The sequence below is a fragment of the Lolium rigidum genome, chromosome 7 (assembly GCF_022539505.1).
Source record: "Lolium rigidum isolate FL_2022 chromosome 7, APGP_CSIRO_Lrig_0.1, whole genome shotgun sequence".
Taxonomy (NCBI): Eukaryota; Viridiplantae; Streptophyta; class Magnoliopsida; order Poales; family Poaceae; genus Lolium; species Lolium rigidum.
This window is the reverse complement of record NC_061514.1, coordinates 182,604,556-182,629,029: the sequence shown is the minus strand read 5'-3', so window position 1 is coordinate 182,629,029 and position 24,474 is coordinate 182,604,556. Positions and strand designations below refer to the sequence as shown.

The window sequence follows — 24,474 nt, the reverse complement described above, 5'->3', positions numbered from 1 at the left end:
GTTCTCTGAGAGATAGATAGGAGTGAGGAGTGGTGGTGTTGTGTATTCAAATGAGTGAAGAGGAAAGGGAGCGGGGTATGTAAAGCCTGGGAGCAGCGCACGGTGGACGGAAACACGATTCGCGAGCTACACGTGCATGGACCCGATTGAGGGGGGAAACGGTGGTACCGAGCAAGGTGTCGAGAGGTGGTTCCATGCCGGTCAAAGGGAGGGAGAGCTGCGAGCCATAAAGGACAGGAAGGGTGGTTTTTCGTCGGTTGCTGTAGGTGTTCGACAGACAGTACATGACGAGATAGGGTAGCAGTGAGAGTGCGGGGGGACTAAGTAGGGTCACGGTGGCGTGCCCTGCAGTCCTGTGCCATTGAAGGCGACAGGGCAGTACAGAACTGTCGGGAACGCATCGGCATGCCAAAGGCGCGGTGACCATCTGGTTGGCATGCTCGTGGGGGAAATTTTGGTGCGGTACTGGCCTCGGGACCGTGGGTGATGAAAATAGGGGTCCGAGAGGAGCCTCCTGGCGCAGCTACTCGAGCAGGAGAGGTCGCATTTCTGTTGTCCACTTCTTGGTGTCCACCGAGGGAAAGTGAGAGAGAGGAGGGACTAGGGCTAGCTAGGGTTCTCAGTGGAGATCAGAATAGGTGGGAGGTCCATCTACTTGTCATATCATCGATGAGACGAGAGATAGGAGTTGCAGCAAGGCCCGGCCAAGATCCTTGCCAAAGGCACGCACATATGACTCTCTTTCCTTCTCTCCAAAAGCAATCTTCCAAAACGGGTACTGTAGCAAGCCAGCATGTTCGTCCAGGGAGCGGTGGGGTGGTGCATGTGTGGGCAGAAGGGTGGATGGTGCTGAACTAAAGAATATAAAAGAGAGAGATTAGCTCATATGTTTACAAAATAAAGGGGTGGCCGGCTCCTCCTTTGCCAAGCAAAAATTGGAACAAGGGAGATGGATGGATGGTCATGCGAGTCAACCAAGACGTGAGGGTGTCTGGGTTGATGGAGTTTATGAGGGGACTTAGGTGAATAAGAAGATATTTGAGAAATAGAGGTAGAGACTAGAAATTTAATCCAATGATGATCAGATGGCCCTCAAGAGGATAATGGCTAGGTAGATGTGGTGGTGGTTTGGATTAGATCATAGGGGTACATATGGTGTGCAAAGGTTGCCATTTGAATTTGAACCTATAAGAATTTTATTTGGATCACTCTCTATGCCTATGGCACATTTGAAAGAATACAATTGAAAAGGAGTTTGAAAATGTCGAGGGTAGTTAGGTAGTATGTAGGTTTTCAAAAAGTTATACTTAATTTATTAAGCAAGGTATATTTTCTCAAATTTTAAAATCGGCAAGAGAAAAGCAAGAGATGGTATAAGTACCATAAACATGTATTTTGTTAAAAAGAAAGAAAAATAAAATAAAACGATGATATAGAAATCAGTCCTTGGTGGAAATGAAATGATAACGTACTAATCCCATTCCCTTGTTTTCTTTGAATAAATAATTTGAAAGGGTTTAATAAAACTAGAAGTAGTTTTGTAGTTAGAACCAGAGAAGAACATAAATAGGGTTTTGGAAATTTTCTTTAAAAGAAGGTAAGAATAAATTTGGGAAGTAAGATCTCAAGGGTAGATGATTACTACATAATGTAACAATCATTTCCCACTTGGTTTGATGAAGGTTAAACTTGGATTAAAGAAAAACGAGAGGTAAAAGTGGAAAATGTGATCTAGTGCTGAAAAGTGAGAATGGTGTAAGATCAAGTTGGAAAACTGGGATTCAAGGTTCCTATGAAACATGCAAGACGTGAGAGTTTTAGAGGGAGTCGCATAGATGAGATCCATGCCTGGAGTTCACCTATAATAGTTGTGGGTGCTTAGAGATCAACTGCCAAAGTTGGAATATTTTAACAGTGCCAAAAGCAGATTATTGACTTGGCCTCAAAACCATCAAGGATAAGTGGGTATATGTGTGACCTGATCCAAGAAAGAGGTATAGTTGGGAAGTTCACATGATAAGGCATGTCTAGGACCAAGTGCATTGCCTTAGATGGCAAGGAGTAGCTTAATCCAGAGGATTCAAAATGGAACCTGGTAACAGACTTAGGACTTAGCCAAATTTTCTGAGGTCTAAGGGTTTTTGACTGAGGTATAAGAGAGAGGTGTATTAAGGAGTAGATGATCCCAAGCTTTCAATCAGGGACAAGGTGAGTTAGAAAAAAAACACAAGGAACACCCCAAGGTAGATGCATTGACATTCCCACAGGTGGAGGTAGGTAAGTCAGAGGTGTAAAGGTTGGACTATAACACAAATTTGGATCACTCAAGACTTGGTTGAGAAGAAGAGATGTGTTGAGGTGTTCAAGAAAACCTAAAACAGCAGATCAAAGCAAATCATCTACAAGCAAACCTAGACAATTCATGTTAACAAGCACATCAAGACAAATCAGCTGCAAGCAGATCAAGGCAATTCATCTTAATTAGTCTTTAAGAAAAAGTTTTTGTTCCCCCTGATTTTTGCACTCTGGACAACTAAATAAGGTTGCAAAAGTTGGGGTGTTACAGTACCCCTTTGTGACACTTGGTTGAAACATATGCTATGCAATGATAATCCATGCTAATCCAAGCTAATTAGGACAAGGTGCGAGCACTATTGGTATACTATGCATGAGGCTTGCAACTTATAGGATGTCTTATACATAACACATATGCTTTATTACTACCGTTGACAAAATTGTTTCTTGTTTTCAAAATGAAAAGCTCTAGCACAAATATATTAATCCATGCTTCCCTCTGCGAAGGGCCATTCTTTTACTTTATTGTTGAGTCAGATTACCTCTTCTTTCTATCTCAGAAGCAAACACTTGTATCAACTGTATGCATTGACTCTTACATGTTTACCTATTGCACTTGTTATATTACTTTGTGTTGACAATTATCCATGAGATATATATGTTGAAGTTGAAAGCAACTGCTGAAACTTATATCTTCCTTTATGTTGCTTCAATGCCTTTACTTTGAATTTATTGCTTTATGAGTAACTCTTATGCAAGTCTTATTGATGCTTGTCTTGAAAGTATTATTCATGAAAAGTCTTTGCTATATGATTCATTTGTTTACTCATTATCTTCACCATTGCTTCGAATCGCTGCATTCATCTCATATGCTTTACAATAGTATTGATCAAGATTATGATAGCATGTCACTTCAGAAATTATCTTTGTTATCGTTTACCTACTCGAGGGCGAGTAGGAACTAAGCTTGGGGATGCTTGATACGTCCCAAACGTATCTATAATTTATTATGTTCCATGCTACTTTTATGATGATACTCACATGTTTTATACACATTATATGTCATTATTATGCATTTTCCGGCACTAACCTATTGACGAGATGCCGAAGAGCCGATTGTTGTTTTCTGCTGTTTTTTGGTTTCAGAAATCCTACAAAGGAAATATTCTCGGAATTGGACGAAATCAACGCCCAGGGGCCTATTTTTCCACGAAGCTTCCAGAAGACCGAGGGAGATACGAAGTGGGGCCACGGGGCGCCGCCACACTAGGGCGGCGCGGCCTAGAGGGGCCCGCGCGGCCCTAGCGTGTGGGGCCCCCGTGACTCCTCCGACTCCGCCCTTCCGCCTACTTAAAGCCTTCGTCGCGAATACCCCAGTACCGAGAGCCACGATACGGAAAACCTTCCAGAGACGCCGCCGCCGCCAATCCCATCTCGGGGGATTCAGGAGATCGCCTCCGGCACCCTGCCGGAGAGGGGAATCATCTCTCAAAGGTCTCTTCATCGCCATGATCGCCTCCGGATCGATGTGTGAGTAGCCCACCACTGGACTATGGGTCCATAGCAGTAGCTAGATGGTTGTCTTCTCCTCATTGTGCTATCATGTTAGATCTTGTGAGCTGCCTATCATGATCAAGATCATCTATTTGTAATCCTACATGTTGTGTTTGTTGGGATCCGATGAATATTGAATACTATGTCAAGTTGATTATCAATCTATCATATATGTTGTTTATGTTTTTGCATGCTCTCCGTTGCTAGTAGAGGCTCTGGCCAAGTTGATACTTGTGACTCCAAGAGGGAGTATTTATGCTCGATATATAGTGGGCTCATGCCTCCATTGAATCTGGGACAGTGACAGAAAGTTCTAAGGTTGTGGATGTGCTGTTGCCACTAGGGATAAAACATCGATGCTTTGTCTAAGGATATTTGTGTTGATTACATTACGCACCATACTTAATGCAATTGTCCGTTGTTTGCAACTTAATGCTTGGAAGGGGTTCGGATGATAACTTTGAAAGTGGACTTTTTAGGCATAGATGCATGCTTGGATAGCGGTCTATGTACTTTTTCGTAATGCCACGATTAAATCTCATAGTACTCATCATGATATATGTATGTGCATTGTTATGCCTTCTTTATTTGTCAATTGCCCAAGCTGTAATTTGTTCACCCAACATCTGTTTATCTTATGGGAGAGACACCACTAGTGAACTGTGGACCCCGGTCCAATTCTTTACATCTGAAATACAATCTAATGAAATTGTTCTTTACTGTTCTTCGCAAACAACCATCATCTTCCACACTATACATCTAATCCTTTGTTTATAGCAAGCCGGTGAGATTGACAACCTCACTGTTACGTTCGGGCAAAGTACTTTGATTGTGTTGTGCAGGTTCCATGTTGGCGCCGGAATCCCTGGTGTTGCGCCGCACTACACTCCGCCACCAACAACCTTCACGTGTTCCTTGACTCCTACTGGTTCGATAACCTTGGTTTCTTACTGAGGGAAAACTTGCTGTTGTACGCATCACACCTTCCTCTTGGGGTTCCCAACGGACGTGTGTCTCACGCGCCATCAGTCTCTCACTCTCAACTCTTTTACTTTGTTATTGTTTTGCTTGCATATTTTTTTTTATCTTGTTTGCATTTTATATCAGAAATCCAAAAAAAATTAGTGTAGTTGTTATTTTTATTGCATTTAGTTTACCATGATTATTCCCGAGTTTGAGTTTAGGAACCTATCTATAGGTGATGGATCTATATTAGGAATAAATAATATTGGAGAGTTCCTTAATCATATTAGTAAGTATGAGAAAATCCCAGAAAAATCTTTAACTGAACTTGCTCCCGATTATGAAATCGCTATGGCTTGCGTAGTTAAAATGCTAGAGAGTAAATTTATTAGCCTTCACCCATCCTTGCAATACATGTTTCTTAAACTGCATGAAATTGAGGATGGTGAGAAAAAAGAATTTATTCTTGATACCTTGCTTAGAAAATTTAGGTATGAAGCTATAGAAGCAAGTAAAGTATTTGATCATTATGGTATGCTAGGATCAATCATAGATATTCTGAAATTATTTGGTAAGATTAGTAAAGTTAAACCGGAGGAAATCAATATACCAATACCTCTTAAAACTTTAGCAGTGCATGAAGCTTATGATAGGAATTTTGATTGGATTGTTCCTGAGAATTTATTTGATGAAGAAAGTAAACCTAAAAGTGTTGAGAGAGGAACTTCAAAAACCACTATAGATAGCATAGAATGCCTGGTTGAAACTACTTTCATTCCCGATCTTAATGATTTCTCTCTTGACAATACTTGATTTGCACCCTTTCTGCGCCTAGCTCAAAGGCGTTAAAGAAAAGCGCTTATGGGAGACAACCCATGTTTTATTTATGTTATTTTTGCTTTGTTGAGTCTTGGAAGTTATTGCTACTATAATAACCTCTCCTTATCTTTTTTATTTTGTTTTTGTGCCAAGGGTAGCCTCTAATAGAAAGAAAGCAGTGTTTGGGGTATTTGCAATTCTAAAACAGATTCTGTGCTGGTCACGAAAAAAAAATCTTAAAAATCGCCAGAACGTTATTTTGAGCTGCAAGTTTTTGTGCTTATGCCCCAGTATTTTAGCTAACTTTCGTTAGTGTAGCATTTTTAGATTTGAGCAACAGAACTATTTCTTTAATTTCGATCTTTGCATGCTGATCTATTTTGATGAATTTCTTCCATGTTTTGCATTTACGTCTTATGCATCATCTTTTTGAGTTCTTTTGTGAAAAAGAGCTTTGGGAAGAAGTAGCTGAAGTAGCATATGTAAAAATGAGTGTTTGATAGTGCCATTACTGAAGCCTTGCTAGTTTGATATATTTTTATTTGCACTAATGTTGCTAATCAATTGTGTTGAGTTTTGTGTGAAGGAAGTTTTCAAGTGTAGGGAGAGAAGAATTACGCAATAAGATGAAGCATGGACAAGAGCTCAAGCTTGGGGATGTCCCCTAGACCCCCCCAAGAAATATCCAAGAAGTACAAGCGTCGGAGCTGTGGGATGCCCAAGGCATCCCCTCTTCATCAACAAAAAGCACCAGGTCATTTTTCAACATGCTATATTTGTATTCCTTCATGTGATATGTGTTATCCTTGGAGCGTCTTTACTTTTTCTGTGTGTTTACTTTCAATAAAGTTGGATCCCGACATTCATGTTTACTTTGGAGTGAGACATGCTCCACCGCATTGCATATTTACTTTGGAGTGAGACACGCTCCGCTGTTTTGCATGTTTATTTTGGAGTAAGACACGCTCCACTGTTATGCATTGTGCGTTGGAGAGAGACACGCTCCACTTTTACATTTATTTGAGTTTCAATATCTCTCTGTACATTTACTTGTTTTTCATATATGAGAGTTGTTTGGTTTGATTTGGTTGGCGTTGGAAGCATGAAAAAAGTTTTATGTGTATGTGATGCAAATGGAAGCATTTTTAGACTGTGGCATTGTTATTTTTTCATATCTTGCTAGATGTTATTCTCATGATGAGATTGTTAATTATGTTTTAATTATGATTAGTCTCAAATACTGAGAGTGTTTAGTGTGCCGTGTTTAGTGTGCCATTGAAGGTTTCATGCATTTTTTAGCATACAATATAAAAGCATAATATTGTGGTATATATTCTCCTGCGAATGTTTTTATTTGGGTCGACTTGGCACATGTTTTGCAACATGTTATGAATACATTCCAGTCAATTCTTGCCTCTATGATCATTTAGTTTGCAACTTGTGTATCACTTTATGCTTTGATTAATATATTTTGTCGTTGTGCATGATTATGACCATTATGCTCTCTTAGTTGGTCGCACCCGGTCTTTTTGTAGCCTCCATTTGTATGAGTAGTTTATTCATGCATCCAACCACCAAGAACCAAATATGCCAAAGTGTCCACCATATCTACCTATATGTGGTATTTCATTGCCATTCCATAGTAGTTTGCTCATGTTCTACCTTTAAATTTTGAAGTATTATATTTTTGTTGCTCATGGGAAAGTAGTCAAAAATGACTATTGTGCCTAGTGTGTGTTCCTTGTGTAACCGTAGCTCTTTTAAGTTGCTTGTTGTGTGATAACCATTGAAACACTGGGGACACCTCAGCGTGCTTTGCCGCCGAATATCATGTGGGTTGCTATACATGTTCATCTTGTCTGAAATGAAGGAGATTATCCATGCAAAATAGTTTGAGTATACATTTTTGTTAGAGAAGAACATTGGGCCGCTAACCGAAGCCATGTATCATGGTGGAAGTTTTAGTTGGACAAATCATCAATCTCTTATGAGAAAGCTTCTAGCAATAAAAATAAGAGGAGTCCATTTATCTGTTGCTCGTGTCATCCCGGTATGGATGTCCCAAGTTGAAGATGCTTTAAAAATGAGAAATCAAAAGCAATGCATCTTCTAGGACCTTTGTACATGAGGCACGGGGGTACCCCTTTGTGATACTCGGTTAAAACAACTTGTATGTGATGAGAGCTAATGGTGATCCGAGGTGAGTAGGACGAGGTGTGAGCACTAGTAGCAATTATGCATGAGGCTTGCGATTTAGAAGTAGCACTTTTGCACAACCCATATGCTTTTTACTTACCGTTGACATCATCCACCTATAAAAAGTGCATTTTATACTCTTGTTGTTTCAATAAAAAGCTCTAGCACATGAGTGATCTTACTTGCCTCTCAAAGAGAGACCTTCTTTTACTTTTGTGTTGAGTCTCCACCTTCTAGTTTATGCACCACTTATGAGAGCATAGTTATCATTTTTAGTTTTATGTGCATGGTCCCAAGATTTTATTGATTGATTCATAATTATGGTATTGCTTGTTCAAACTTTTTGTTTCTAGTCATCCTTATAATCTTTTAAAGGCGTCCAAGCAGTTATGTTTTGCTTCCACTTATGGGACAAGCTGAGTACCACTTTATTATGTATCTATGCTATGCTCTTGACAATCACTTTGCTTTCCATGCACATTATACATTTTCTTTTTTTTGATTACTATTCATGTTTTAGCATGGTTATTAAGTTTCATTGTTTGATTATATCTATCATTCTTATGCTAGGATTCTATGATTCCAGCTATATTTGCTTTTACACTTAGATTGATCAAAGTAGTGTGACAACATGTCACCTTAAAAATTATTTGTTTGTTATCACTTACCTACTCGAGGACGAGCATGAGTTAAGCTTGGGAATGTTGATACGTCCCAAACGTATCTATAATTTTTTATGCTCCATGCTTGTTTTGTTACAATTCTTATATGTTTTATGTGCACTTTTCCACACTTTTTAGCATTTTCTGGGACTAACCTATTAACGCAGTGCCGCAGTGCCAGTTCATGTTTTCTGTTGTTTTTGTGTTTCAGAAAAGTTGTACATGAAAGTTTCTTGGAATTGTACGAAACAAAATCCCAGAGTCTTATTTTTCCGGGATGAAGATGGAGCCAGAAGGACATGCGCAGGAGAACTGCCACGTGGCAGTACATAGGGCAGGCGCGGCCCCACCCTTGGTCGCGCCTAGCCCATGTACTGACGCCTCGTAGCCTCGTTTTTCTTCGCCCTTCCGCCTATTTATTCCTCGTATCGGGAAAACCCCAGGGACCAGAGCCTCCATCCACGAAAAGTTCCAACGCCGCCGTCAACCGAAACCCCAGTTCGGGAGGGTTCTGTAGTCCATCCCGGCACCCTGCCGGAGAGGGAAATCACCGCCGGAGGCCTCTACATCGCCATGTCTTCATTCGAGGTGATGCGTGAGTAGTCCTCCACGGGACCATGGGTCCATAGCAGTAGCTAGATGGCTGTCCTCTCCTTGTTTTGCTTCGTGTGTAGATCTTGTGAGCTGCCTAACATATCAAGATCATCTGTTTGTAATTGCTACATGTTGGTTTGATGTGGATCCGATTTATAGAGAGATTGCTTTGTTTGAGATTATGTATTATGTTATTATGATCCTACATGCTCTCCGTTTCTAGTAGATGCTATAGCCAAGTAGATGCTAGTGACTCCAAGAGGGAGTATTTATGCTCGATAGTGGGTTCATGCCTCTATTTGACCATGGGAAGTGACCTTGTTCTCTACGGTTGTAGATGTGATGTCGCTACTAGGGAGAAAACAACGGTGTTCTATTCAAGGGTAGTTTCATCGTTTACTTTACCACATTGCTTAAAGCGATATTCTGTTGCTTGCAACTTAATACTGGAGGGTGTCGCGGATGCAATCCTGAAGGTGGATTATTAGTCATAGGTGCAGTTGGATTACGGTCTATGTATATTGTTGTAATGCCCGCATACTTTCATAGCATGTATTCTGCACCAACCATTAGCGTAGACCAGTGAGCTTGACAACCACGCTGAAAGTTGGGGATAAAGTACTTGGTTGTTTGTGTGCAGGTCTCCACGTTGCTGCTGACGCCGGCAGTGCGCCCTGCCATGAGTTGGATTGCAACACCTCGGGAGAGAATGTTTTTCTCCTACTGGTCGATAAACCTTGGTTTCTTACTGATGTAAAACTTCCTGCTGTGCTCATCATACCTTCCTCTTGGGGTTCCACTCAACGTTGCGCATAAATTCTCCTTCATCAACTCCGCGCTCAGCAGTAGGGAACAATGAGAAAGTTGAAGCCAAAATGTCGCAACTGAAGGAACAGCAAAATGCTGAGTTGAAGGTGGAGAAGGATGAAGTTGTCTGGCTAAAAGCCGAGATTGAACATCTGAAGCAGCCGCATGAGATAGAGATCTCCATAATAACCAATAGATGCAAGGAAGAAGTTGCCAAGGCTAAAGCTGATATGGAACGCGAGAAAACGAACGCGGTCAATGAGACCACTGCCAAGTTTGAGAAGGAAGTTGCTAGGCTGAACACCATCAACGACACCGAACGCCGGCTTAATGAGCTCCAAAAGGAACAAGTGGACTTGCTGAATGGCAAGATGACGGATTGGGCTATTTGTGTCGGGAAATTGAACGAGGACATGGCAAGTATGTTTCTTATTTTCTCATTGTAACTATCTCAGGTATAACCTTTTAATATTCTACTTATACTTGGCCTGACCCGAACCCTTTGTCTTTTCATTGCACCAGAGGCTTTCCCGGAATCCGAGAAGCGTGCCATCAAAGCCATCAAGGAAGCCCGGAAGGGTCTGACCGAGCCTCTTGCCCCGACCATGACCACGTGGAAGATTACATTGTCGCTATGGCTGCCCGGGTTTCCCATATGAAGGTCCTTGGCGTGGATGTTCTCGAAGCTGCCCTGAAGGCATTTGACGCCCTTTACCCCAGTGAGTCAAGACCCAAGGAACTTCCGGAGCTCTGCGAGTGGCTTAATGCCGTTGATCTTCAGCTCAATGAGCGGCACCGTTCAGCTGGCTGGGCCGGAGCGGACCAGGCTCTAAAGTTTGTGATGTCCTGGTATGAGGAGCTCGATCTCGATGCCTTGGAGATATTAAGGATCGTCTCAGCTGCACTTTCTGATGAAGCACAAATCCACAAACGCCAAGCCCGGGCTTATGATATTACCCAGTATGCCGCCGTCCACAAGTTCATCCCGGACCCTGAGGATGTTCCTGAGGACGTAAGCTCAGGATGAAGAAGCTCCGGGTGATGGTGAAGCCGGAAGTGATGAAGACGTTGACGAAGAACTGGAAGCTGATACTCCCTCGTTACCAAGTCCGTTCATGTTGACCCATCATGTTCCACCTCTACTTCGGCACCGGGTGCTAGTGATGCATAAAAATTTGTCCCTATTGGTCCGAAAAACTTTTAAATTCGTTAAATCCCCAGTATGTCGGGTGGCGATGTAATATACACTTAAGTCCTTTTGCCTCGTTGAAACTTCTTAGGTTTGGCAGTTTGTGAACTTATATGTCAAGTACTCCGGGTTCAGTCCCGAGTTCAGTCTAATGTTTGCTTAGTTCTTTGACTTTGGCTTTGTCTACCTCTTTTGGGTGTTTTGACGTATGAGGTCCAAAGTCCTTTTGCCAAACAAAAAATCTCTTGAACTTAGAGAAAAAACTTCGAGTAGCTCGAAATTTTTCCAAAAAACCGGTATAACCGGGGTTAGTTAAATTTTATTCTGGATTGCTTGTTTTTGTTTCCTCTTTGGTTTTTCATGTGTTCAAGTCCCTTCAGCTTTTCTTGCTTGCCATGAAGCTGGGTTGCGGACAGCAGCTAAGTCGAAGACTCACCCTCGGGTTAAACACATTACTAAACCAGAGAAGAAAATTTCAAACAAACCAACCGGCATACAGAAAAAATAAACATATCACATGCAATTTTGGTAAAGGCAGTCCCCGAGATTCATTCGGGATGCTAGCATTTCATTCATAGCAAATATTTAAAAGGTACGGGAACTCCTTACATCACATCCTCAGGAATAGAAAGGGCGAAGAAGAGCTACGTTCCATGGGCGTTTGGTTTCCTCACCCAACCTATCTTTCCTTCCTTTCTTGGCATCCTGTGTATCTATAAGATAGTAGGCATCTTTGTGCAGAGCCTTGCTCACTATGAATGGTCCCTCCCATTGGGGTGCAAGCTTATGCTGTCATGCAGTGCCTTGCACTAGACGTAGCACTAGGTCTCCTTCTTGGAATACCCTAGGATTTACCTTCCGGCTATGATAGCATCTGAGGTTTTTCTGGTATATAGCTGATCTGGCGAGTGCCAATTCTCTTTGCTCTTCGAGTAGGTCGACATCATTTTCTCGGGCCTCTTTGACCTCTTCCTCTGTATAGAGTTGAACTCGTGGTGAGTCATGGATAATGTCGGTTGGGATGACCGCTTCTGCTCTATATACCATGAAAAATGATGTATATCCGGTTGACCGGTTTGGTGTGGTCCTTAGACTCCACAACACAGATGGTAATTCATCAAGCCAACATCCTGGAGTTGTTTCCAGCGGCTCTATAAGTCGGGGCTTTATTCCGGACAGCACAAGGGCATTCGTCCTTTCCACTTGCCCATTGGCTTGAGGATGTGCCACTGAGGCAACATCAAGCCGGATTTTGTTATCCTCGTAGAACCATGAAAAATCCCCCTTGGCGAAGTTTGTGCCATTGTCAGTGATGATGTTGTGCGGGTAACTATACCGCAGGATGATGTCCTTCAGGAACTTCACGGCTGTGTGTCCGTCGCACTTCCGGATTGGTTTGATCTCCACCCTTTTGGTAAACGTGTCCACCATAACCAAGATGTGAGTCATGTTTCCTCGCGCCGGCCGAAATGGTCCAACCATATCCAGGCACCAAACTGCAAACAGCCAAGTTATCGGAATTGTTTTTGAGTCGGAAGCTGGGGTGTGATTCTGCTTGCTATATCTTTGGCATCCATTTCACTTTCGTACCATATTCTCTTCATCTTCCAAAGCAGTGGGCCAGTAGAATCCATGCCAGAATACTTTGGCAACCAAAGCTCTTGATGAGGCATGGTGCCCACATTCTCCTTGGTGAATTTCTTGGAGCATCTCCCTTGCTTCTTCTGGCTCCACACAACGTTGCACCACTCCTGTGACACTTCTTTTGTACATCTCACCATTGATGATGGTGTAAGCTTTGGACCTCCTTTGGATCCTCATTGACTCATCTTCCTCATCTGGTAAGCGGCCATTGACCAGGAATTCCATGATCGGCTTTACCCATGATGGCGCTTCTCGAAGAACGGAAATCGGCATATCGACTTCCATGTAGTCCACCGACATAGATTCTTATGGCTTCGACTCTGAAGTCCCCAAGTTAGATGAGGCAATCTCTGGGTTCACCTTGTCAATATCCATCGGAACAATATGTGATTCCGAAACAAAGATTGATTCGGATTGTGGGCTTGGTTTGATCGACGTCTTCCTGAGGTGAGATAAGGCTATTCCATGAGGAATTTGATGCTTGGATGAGCCTAGCTTAGACAAAGTGTCGGCTGCATCGTTTTCTGCCCGCGACACATGGTGAAATTCGCACCCTTCAAAGAACCCGGCAATTTGTTGCACGTGGAACCGTTATGATGCCATGTTGGCATCCTTCACGTCCCAATCTCCGGAACATTGTTGCACAACCAGATCCGAATCGTCGTAGCATATGATCCGGCGTACTCCAACTTCCTTTGCTACCTTGAGGCCGTGGACAAAAGCTTCATACTCAGCGACATTTTGATGCCCTGAAATGTATATGCAGCACATATCTCAGGTTGTCCCCCTTTGGTGAGATGAGAACCACTTCGGCTCCAAGACCTTCTTTGAGCTTTGATCCGTCAAAGTGCATTCTACAGTACTCTGTTTCCAGCTTGTGCGGCTTATACTGCATCTCGGCCCAATCCACTAGGAAATCTGCCAGTGCCTGCGACTTAATCGCGTCTCTTATTTTGTAAAGCGCCACATAAGGTGACAATTGGATTGCCCACTTGGCTATCCTACCACTGGCATCTTTGTTCTCGGTGATCTCCGAGATAGGAGCCTCGCACACCATTGTCGTTGGGTGTTCTTCAAAGTAGTGCTTGAGTTTTGTGGCGGCAATGAACACTCCATAAGTCATTTTTTGGTAGTGGGGGTAGTTTTGTTTTGAGAGGGAGAGCACCCCGCTCAGGTAGTATACCGGCCTTTGCACGGTTTTCCTTCCTCTTCTCTTTCCACTACAACCACGACATTTACGACCCTGTTTGTTGCTTCTTTGTAAAGCATCATTGGCTCTTTTGGCAAAGGTGATGCCAATATTGGTGCGGTGGCCAGCATCTTCTTCGATTCCCTGAATGCCGCATCAGCTTGCGAAGTCCGGACAAAAGTGTGTGACTTTTTCATCAATGCATATAAGGGTGAGGCCTTTTCTCCCAACCGTCTTACAAATTGACTTATGGATGCAAAACACCCGGTAAACTCTTGCACGTCGTTCAGACATTGGGGTAACTCCATCCTTTCGATGGCTCAGATTTTAACCGGATTAGCCTCTATGCCGTGGCTCGAAACCAAGAAACCGAGTAACTTTCCATCTGGCACTCCGAAGGTTCATTTTGTCGGGTTAAGTTTCATCCGGAATCTTCTCAGGTTATCAAATGTTTCTCTCATATCATCGATCAGAGTGTCTTTTACCTTAGTTTTTATCACGACATCATCGACATACACTTGCACATTTTTACCGATTTGGTTATGTAGGTATTTTTTGCATACAACGTTGATATGTTGCACCGGCATTTCTCAAACCAAAATGCATGGTGACATAACAGTATGCCCCGTGCGGGTTAATGAAAGAATTTTTTATTTGATCTTCCTTTTTCAGGGGAATCTGGTGAAAACCAGAGTAAGCATCCAGAAATGACAACAGTTCACATCCAACAGTGGAATTGATCACTTAATCAATTTGAGGTAATGGGAACGGATCTTTGGGACAGGCCTTGTTCAGGTGCGTGTAGTCAATGCACATGCGCCATGCCTTCGGTGCCTTCGGGTCTTCCTCATTCTTCTTCTCGACCAGCACGGGATTTGCCAGCCATTCGGTATGTAGGACTTCCACAATGAAGCCGGATACCAGCAGCTTGGTGACTTCTTCACCGATGATCTTTCTCCTGTCTTCAGCAAAGCGACGCAAGGGTTGCTACACCGGCTTAGCGTATTTTCGGACATTCAAAGAGCTCAGCCAACTCCCTCGGCACACCCGCCAAGTCATCAGTAGACCAAGCGAAGATGTTCCGATTCTCGCGGAGGAAGTTGACGCGCACGCTTTCCTATTCCTCACTCAGCCCGGCACCGATGCGAACAGTGGGCTATGGGTATGTCGGGTCCAGCACAATGTCCTTCGTCTCCTTTGATGGTTTGAATGTCGTTCCGACGAGCGGGCTGCTCAGTGCCGCTAAGTTCAGCTGGGATGATTGTGCCAGCGCAACAGCAGTCTGGATCCTCCTCTTCTCTTCCGCTATGACCAGTGACTCGGCCAAGTTAGATCCGGCTGAAGCAGTGTCCAGCGAGACCTTGTAGTTGCCCACACAGTTATTGGGCCGTGGGGTGCCGGTATCTTCATCTTCAGGTAAGCCGTATGGGTAGAGGACATGAACTTCGCCAATGCCGTCCTTCCTAGCAGGGCATGGTAAGGGCTGTCCAGATCAACCACTTCGAACAGAATGTTCTCCACCCGGCAGTTATCTTGGCCACTAAACATTACATCAACCCGGACTTTGTCCATCAGGGAACAGGACAATCCCGGGACTATACTGTGGAATGTCGTGCGACTTGGCTCCAGCATGTTTTCAGTTATGCTGAGCATGTGCATGGTATCCCGGTACATGATGTTGATGTTGATGCTGATGCAGTTGTCCACCAGCACTTTGCTAAACCGGACGCGCGTTGATGGCCCATGCATTATGGGATCCATCACCAGAGCGTATCCACCCGGGTTAGGCATCACCTTCGGATGATCTTTCAGGGACCAAATGATATCTTGTTCTGACCACTGCATGTATCTTGGCACTGCTGGTATGATGACATTCACTTCCATGGAGCGCCGATGCACACTTTGTTGATCCATCAGCTCAGTGACGAAGACGACGCAGCACATGTCTAGATCATGGTGCACATTCCGGCCTTGAGGTGCCTGAGGTGCGGCATTGTTGTTGTTCCCTTGAGCCACCTGATGAACTACTTCCTGCTGCTGCAGCCGGTTTGGCTGAGCTTGAACCGGTTGCGCATTTGCTCCGGTGAGCAGAGGTAGCGGTGGCAGCGCATCTGAGCCTTCTTTCATAAATCTCCGGGTCCAGGAGCAGTCCCTTGTTGTGTGATTTGCCGGCTTGCCCGGGTTAGGCGTATGCCACCGGCTTGGTTGATCCATTGTTGATTCCATGGTGTACTTGGGCTGATCATGCCAAGGTTTCTTCTCTCCCCATTGCTTCTTCTGGCCGCCCCACGGCTGACCTCTAGTCTTTTGCCTTTGGCTTCCACCGGCTTCCGAGTAATCCTGTACCGCTGCCACTTGTTGCATCCCGTACCTTCTATCCGGAAAATCTTCCCTTCTCTTGTGGTTGTTGTTGTTCCGGTAGTCCTGGCGCGGTGGGTATCTCGGCAATGGATCAGCCGCGATTGTCGGCTGCATCAGATCTCCCAATGCATAGCTGTCTGCCACCTTGATCATCTCGGCCAAAGTGGTTGGCATGTTTCTCTGCAGCCTTTGCCACAGTGGTGAGCCTCTCCGGCATCCATTGCAAAACAAACTGATGGCCTGAGCTTCTATCACACCTTCACAAGAGTTTCTTGTTGAACTCCACCGGGTTAGGTATTCCTGACCGGTTTCGTTCTCGCGCTGCTGGCACATGGCGAGCTGCTGCGGACGGTTTGGCCTTCTATGGGTGCTACTGAAGTTACTAACAAAGGCCTCTTCAAAGTCAAGCCACCCATTTATGCTTCCTCTTGGCAAATTGTTCTGCCAAATGCGTGCCGGTCCAACCAGTACCGACGACATGAATCTTACCGCCCAACGGCGGTTTCCTCCTCCAGCAACTATTCCACCTCCTCCAGCGACATATACCGCTGTGATATAATCTGCGGGCCAATCTTCCGGCTTAGTGTTGCCGTCATAGGTCTTCATATCCCAGGGCAACTGAAAGTTACTCACCGGAGGCTCCTCCCTTATGATCCGGGGGCCGAAACACGGCGGACCCGGAGGACCTTCAGCTTCGATCATCTCGGACAAGTATACTCTGTCCAGTCTATGCCGCGCATCTTGTTCCGGCAGACATCTTTCTCCCACACGGTCTCCTAGAGGGTTTCTGTGATAACCAGCTCTCTCGAACCCGGAATGTTCCTCATCATACTAGCTTTGTGCCGCACCATCGGCTCTTGGGTATCTCGGTAGTGGCACATCTGCACCGGCATTTTCCGCTCTTGCTGGGCGATAGTTTTGCCCAGTTTCGCCGTTTCCGCCATAAGCGTTTCCAGCATAACCATTTCCGGCATAGCCGTGGCCTGTCCCTTGGCTTCTTCTGCCAGCTTTGTTCAGCTCGCCTTTTTGTTTTTCGGCTAGAATCGGATCATACACCGTCATCTGCTAGGTGTTTACAACTTTTTCTCTTCTTCTGTCAGGATGAGGGGACGAGGCCTTCCCATGCGACTTGCTTCCGGCATTTCTAGCCGAATGAACGACTTGAGATGCGCCGGCACCTTGCTTGCTCCGGGCAACCTCTGCATTTTGCTTAGTAGCCATTTCAATCAATTCTTTAACCCGGGTCTGCTGCTTTGCCAGAGCATCACCCGATAGAGATTCACATGCCTCTATTGCGGCTCTAGCAGCCCTAAGAGTTTTATCCGGATTACTGTACTTTGGCTTCTCTACTGGTGAAAGTGACACCAACATAGATTTACCGGAATGAACTTCCCAGCGCAAGTCCTTATCTAGGTTACGACATCTAAGTCGGGTAGCAGCTACTCGAGAAGGATCTGCGCTAACTGAAGCAAAGCCATGTGCTGCATTGCACTCACGTAGGGTTATGCTGAGCTCCTGCTGAGCGCGGGCAACGTCGGCTGCTTCGTGAAGAAGTGTCTGGCACTGCGCCTCCAGTTCAGCTTGAGTTGCCGCCGCATCGGCATTGGGCGTGATGGGTGTTGACAGAACGTTCATGGAGGCTTGAAGAGGAGTTGCCACCGGCGGCACGTTGGAGGTGCCGGTGATGTTCTCATCCCACTTGACCGCGGGCTTTGTCGGGCGCACAGACTTGGTGGGGGCGTTGTTCTCGTCGGCTGATCCTTTGCCGGCATCCGCTGCGCCGACCATCATCACCTTGACGCTTCCAGCGGTGCGATCGGTACGCAACCCGCAAGCAGCTGCAGGCCTTGGTGGATCCGGCGCCACCAACACCACTGATGGGTCCCGGGGCTCCGGCACAGTGCCGAGGTAGATACGGTGCGAGCCGAAGAGCATGACGCCGCCATTCCTGGGGAACTTTGTGTCATTGGCAAAGCTGCCAGCATTGTCGCTGACGAAGTCCAGCGAGCCGATTCTCTGGATGAGGCCAGAAACCACACGCTCGCCAGAGGCGGTGACGAACCCCTTCCGGATACGAACCCCTGCCGGCACAACTGCCGGCCCCACTGTGGGCGCCAACTGTCGGCCCCACGGTGGACAAACAGATGCCATGGGTAGGCTTAACTTGGGACCGATGTGTACCGAGGGGACCGGATGAGGGGAGGATTAAGGAGAGAAACACACGAACCCACGCGAACAAGGCGATCTACCCAGGTTCAGGACCCTCGTGAGGAGGTTACACCCCTACTCCTGCATACTATATGTATATGATCTCAACAGGGAGCTACAAGGTTTGAACTTAGCCAATGGCGAGAGGTAGAAAAACAGGAGGTAGAAGATGAAGTGTACGATATAGACTAGCCAATCGAGCTCTCTCCCCGCACAAGGGGAATGCCCCTATCCTTATATAAGGGAGAGGTGACTTACAAGGGAAGGAACCCTAAGTGAATCTAAGCCTACCTAAGTTTACTTTATAAAGCTTCTTTGGCTTAGATTGTAACGTTCCCTCTGCGGCTCTTGTCTGGTGACACCTCTTGATCGGCCTACAGCTGTTTAATCGTCAGCATCTTACTTTGGTTCAGAGCTTCGTATAAAGTTTGCAGTTTGTAAAGCCAACCACTTTGGGTGAGTACGGATCAACTTCTCGAGCTCAATGAGACCACGCTGCCATCCAGCCTGCTTTATATCAGAATCAGCATAGTTTGCAGTTTGTAGCCACACCCAGCTGAGCTCTAGTTATGGCTCAACACCCCCAGGGCCCAGGGTGGCATGTCAAGTGTAAACTTAGGCTCATAAGCTCATTCCACAGCACAGGCTAAATTACCGCACTTGCCAAAATAGCCTTGCTCAGCTGCAACACAACGTCTGCTCAAAAAAAAAAAAAAGCTGCAACACAAGGGATGATGACAGCCAGCAATCATTTGTAATGCAGGGTAACTAAAAAAACAGATGCAATCAAAAGAGTTGCAGGGTAACTAAAAAAAAACAGCTGCAATCAAAGGAACACGCATTTGGAAAAGCACAAATCTCATTACACGCATCAGCCACCAACAACTGTCACGCTTGATAAACTTATCACCAGTTCAAGCTACTGCAAGACAGAGCTCTGAAAGAGTTGACGGTTCCTGCAATTCCTTAACATTTTAACGGCTCTGACAAGTTTGCATTAAGTTACTAACACGAGGTGGGGCAAACGAAAGTGAACTCTACTTTGACACGGAACCCTCGCCATCTTGCGCCGCAGGGTGCGCGTCTGAGTTGATGCTGCTGTCACCTTTCACAGATGGTGAAGCATCTGCTGCAAGTCTCTTTGGACAAGGTTCAGCAGAAATAGGCTTGATATTAGCTCGCTTGACACCTCTTCCTACAACCCCAAGGTCCGTAACAGTGCTTCCAGTGCTACCAGATGTTGCTGCCGTAGACATAGTTGGGGAATCAAAGCCATTGTTTACTCCAGCCATTTGGGAAGAAGTCAAAGATGCAGCTCTTGGTACAGCACTGCCAGCATTCTGCATACCACCAGCCTTCGCAGCAATGCTTTTCATAATCTCCTCTATCTGAGAGCTTGGGGTTGCCATTGCTTGCTCCAGGTCTTCAAGCTGAATCAATCAGTCCAGAGATCTCATTGCTCATTGTAATCAAGAAAAAAATTATCTTGCACTCACACATCAACAGGTTGAAGATCATAATGGAGTTGATAACATGAATTAAATCTAATTTATTTACCTTCTTCTCAAGGTCAGGCAATATGCCAGTAATAACCTCCATCTCATCTTCTACAGACGATTTCTTTGAGCCTCCATCAGCAGATGCACTGTCACCTCCATCAGCCAACAAACTTTCCTTTGCATTTTTCAGGTTCTGTAAACGTGACTTGCATAATGAAATGGCTTTTGCACAGTATGGGATCGCCTCTCCAATCTTAGACGCCAACTCATAGACCAAACAGATGCGGAAGTTTCTAGGACTGAATTAAGGAAACTAGCAAAGAAAGAACAACAAACAGTCTACAAGATACCAGCATTATATGACATTTTCCTGTGGTCAAGGTTCATAGCCACACTTACACTAGGCATGGGCATACAATAATAATTAATAGTACCCGTGAAAAGATTTGAATTAAGTAAAATTACCTATACCACTCATGGCTTGATAAAATTAACAGGATAACTTCGGCCACATAAATTTTCAACTTACAAAATAGAACCACTAAAACCCCAGAGATACCACCCCAGGAGGCAAGCAATGCATCACTTAGGTTGGAAATAATGCTACTTCATACTACTGTATGGCAGACATTGACATTACTATTACCACACGTAGGATACAGTTCAACAATTCGACGATGATCAGGCTCAACCAAATGATCCAAGATGGCCAAAGCTTTGAAGTAGTCACCAAGTGAGTTGTCTATGTCCTCTGCAAACAAATGTAGGGCCAAGAGTATCAGGACTGAATACAAGTTTATGGCAGGAGTAACTAAGATGACAGAGAATACCTCTTTCCATGGAAACTTCAGCTAGAGCAGACAAGATTTTTACTTTCTCCATTGTGTTGTCTGGGCTCTTCTCCACTATTGCCCTTGCAATATCCAACATTTTCCATGCTAGATCCAAATCAGAATCATCTTCATCTCCTCCCATCTCATCACCATCCTTGTCACTGTCACCATCCACATCCTCCTGATCTTTCTCATTTGAGTTTTGGCCTAATCAATGACTATGTCAGTGTTTATCATGACAGGAAGAAAAACACAGATAACATTACCATAAATTATTCTAGCAGAGTACTCCTAAAAGGGAAACAGCAAAAGTGAGCAGCAAGATGCATATAACTAAGTAATGATTGAAACTGATCGGTACAATGTGATCTCATTGATAAAAATATTCATGGGGATTAGAAGCCTGATGGAATATGAGATGGCAATTATTATTACAAAACTTATGTAATACACAATCACAAAAATAGGGAAATATGCATGTTGTAAAACCAAGGCCATGCAAGTACACTAGTAAACAGCTAATGCAACACAATCAAATGAAGATAGTGTTCACGGATCCATATCAGTTTAATTTGGATTGTCATTCCATGTGTACGAGTAACAGCCGCAGAAATAAATGTATAAACCTAGAAGGAAAATAGCTGACATCTAACAGCAGGCGCCAACCACTCGACATGTAATTAATCAACAAGCTTTTGTATAAGAAATCAAAGCACAAATTTCTACTGTCCCCAATATCATCTGCTATCTATAACACAAACTTGTTTTTTTTTACCATAGAAAGGTTAACAAAAAAATACTTTGATGCAGTGGTCTCCTGTAGAATGATGACTTGAATTTGAGAAGTCAAGAAACAATTTCAATTTTTAAATAACTTCCTGGCTCAAAATAAGACCATCATTTTGCAAGGCAGGAGCACAATACTAATTAGCAGTTTATTGTATACCCTTCATCAGGCATAAACAGAGTAACATAACTGTATAACTGTCCATCTTCCGTTACGTAACTATTTAAAAGATACTAATTAGCAATTTATCGTGTATACCCTTCAGCTTGCATAACTGAGAAACATAACTGTATAACTGTCTATCTTCAGGTGCATAACTGTATAAGAATCTACGGGGCAAAGGGATAATAACATACCTTCTTCAAGACCACCTTTGTCCGGAGATGGAGCATCCTTGACGTTGCTGCTGGATGCCTTTGAGTTCCCATTATCTTTATTGGCTGTGCTCTTCACTGATTCTTCATCTGGTGCATTCTTGGGAACATTACCCAAAGGATCAGTCTCCTCCTGAGATTTGTATAACAAGGCACATCCATATTTGTAATACGTGCTAGCACACTCTGGAGCAAGTTCTCCATGTAGTTCAACCCTGGTGACAACGAAGGTGTATATTTTTCAGTGTAACGTTGCCAAGGTATTAAGATTATAACTTATAGCATAAGAATAAGAAAGGTGATGAAATCTTAGACAAAATAGACTAATCTTGCACAAAATGGCAACTATGCTCCCTATCGGTTCATTTTTATAACAACTGACTGGCACTTGCGCAGACTATGAAGTACACTTCTGAAGTACTCCCTCCGTCCCAATGGAGGTGGCGCCTTAGTTTTGCGTGCTCTAAATAACCATAAATTTGATCAATAATACATGCGTCATTGGTAATAAAAATTTATACCATCAGAAACTTCGTTCAAATACGAACTCGGTGATATAACTCTCGTGGCATATAATGCATGTTTTGTTAGTTAGATTAGTGGTCAAACTAAAATCTCGAAAAAGTGTGCGCCACCTAAATTGGGACTGGGGGAGGTAGCATAAACAAATAAACTACATAGCAATGAAATACCGAAAATAGCCAGTAAAGAGAGACATATACACATTTCTCAAATAGGACAATACCTATGACTCACACAATTTTTACACTTTGATTTTATGTTCGCCCTAGTACACACATCAAGCAGCAGCGGCCAACAGTGAAGAGCCTCGGGCCAAACCAAAACAAAGCAACAGGACAAGCCGGCAGCACCAGCTCTCCAAGTCACACAGACCACTGTAAGTACATACAAACTGAATCTACAGAACATGTCTAATCAGTTTTCAGTAGTGTATCTTGTCACGAGGTGGTAACTATGTGCGATGTTGATTGCCTTTACAGCTGTGGTACAAGCGCTAGTCACAAGCCCTAGTGAGTAGTGGAGAGGCAATATACACATTAGCCTCATAATACAAACATCCCGAGGTCACTGCACTTATGCTCACACAACACATGACACATTAGAAGCACTGGTCAGTACTGGAGAGGCACATTGTTGGACTTCATTTTGATGCTTACACATGGCAAGTTATAACAAAAAAATGCCCAAAATCCCTAGTATTGCTACAAAATAACAGTAGGCTATTGGACCGGCTAATCATCCCTCACATCCTACCACACTCAACTGCGCCCCACACTGGACACAACAAGCGCAAACAACACAGCTGGTAACCACCTTGCTGCAGATCCTCTTAAACCCTGCTAAACCCGCCGACCAAAGTACATAAATCAAAGGTTCTACAGATCAGCCAAGTTAGATGAGGGGCGAACTAAATGGAAATTAACAACCCGAAACGTCCGTACGGAAGTTTCGGCCGGGGTAGGGTAGGGGCAGCGGGTGGGCGGGAGGAACCCTAACCTGATCTCGAGGGCGCGGCTGAGGCAGTCGACGGCGTCGACGAAGTCCCCCTCCTCGATGGCCTTGGAACCCTTGTCGAACAGCTCCTCCGCCCGCTCTAGGGTTTTCTCCTCTCCCGCCTCCTCCTCGCCTCCCGCCTCCTCCTCGCTAGGGTTCGGGGGCGGCGGATCCTGGCGCTCGTCTCCCGGCGCCGCGATGTTGTCCGAGGAGGAGTCCATGGGCGGCGGCGGCGGCGGCGGGCGTGGTGTCGGCGCCGGAAGCTGCGGGCGGAGGTAGGGGGATGGAGCCTGGAGCGGGAGGAGGGCAGGCAAGGGTGGGAAATGGGGAAAGTTTCGGGGGAGAGGCAGCGCCAATTCTGGGGGACTTGTAGGGATTGTTGCCGCCAAGGGGGTTCAGCATTGGTGGTTCGGGCCCAGTTTGGGCTTTTGTTTGCGGCCCAAAGTGGAAGAGAGAATCTAAAGGTATAAACGATGCCCCCGTAGGGGGCCTCACAGCGAACGAAGCATGTGAACCATCGGATCTTTACAGTGGTTGTCAGACTTTGAATCTTGTCCGTCTATTCTGGGAGCAGCGTCACTTCTTGATTGGCTGGGGAGCACCTTACCGCTAGAGAAATCTATGTAACATCGGTGTCCTACCCTCCTCTGGTTGCATCTGGGTCCCGTGGCCGGCCGGGTCCACGCATCAGTCCATACGGGTCGTTTTCAGTTTGGGCTCGCGTGGAAAATATCTTTCCGCGCGGGGTAGATCGGGCCTTTCCTTGCCAATCGCCCGCGCGTGCTCTCTTCCCCCAATCCCCACTCCTCTTCCTGTCGCCGTCTCCTCCCCTCCCGCTCCCGTGCGCGTGCGGCGACGGCCGCCGCCAGCCCCTCTTCCTCACCCACGTCCCTCTCTGAAGCTCCACGTTATGGAAGAGAGATGGACAAGGAGGCCGGTGGAGCGACGACATCGACCGTGCTGAGCAGCGCGCGGGAGCGCCGCC

At 45.0% G+C, this 24,474-nt stretch overlaps 1 protein-coding gene across 1 annotated transcript; it reads right to left on the bottom strand.

Moving 5' to 3' along the window:
- Positions 1–19,322: 19,322 nt before the first annotated feature.
- Positions 19,323–23,749, bottom strand: LOC124677616 (protein NASP homolog 1-like). Its single transcript, XM_047213588.1, has 6 exons — positions 23,493–23,749; positions 21,957–22,189; positions 20,811–21,020; positions 20,641–20,731; positions 20,039–20,273; positions 19,323–19,911 (listed from the first exon to the last, which is right to left on the bottom strand). The coding sequence occupies exons 1-6, from the start codon at positions 23,708–23,710 to the stop codon at positions 19,519–19,521; spliced, it is 1,380 nt and encodes a 459-aa protein (XP_047069544.1). The 5' UTR covers positions 23,711–23,749; the 3' UTR covers positions 19,323–19,518.
- Between the last annotated feature and the right edge of the window lie 725 nt (positions 23,750–24,474).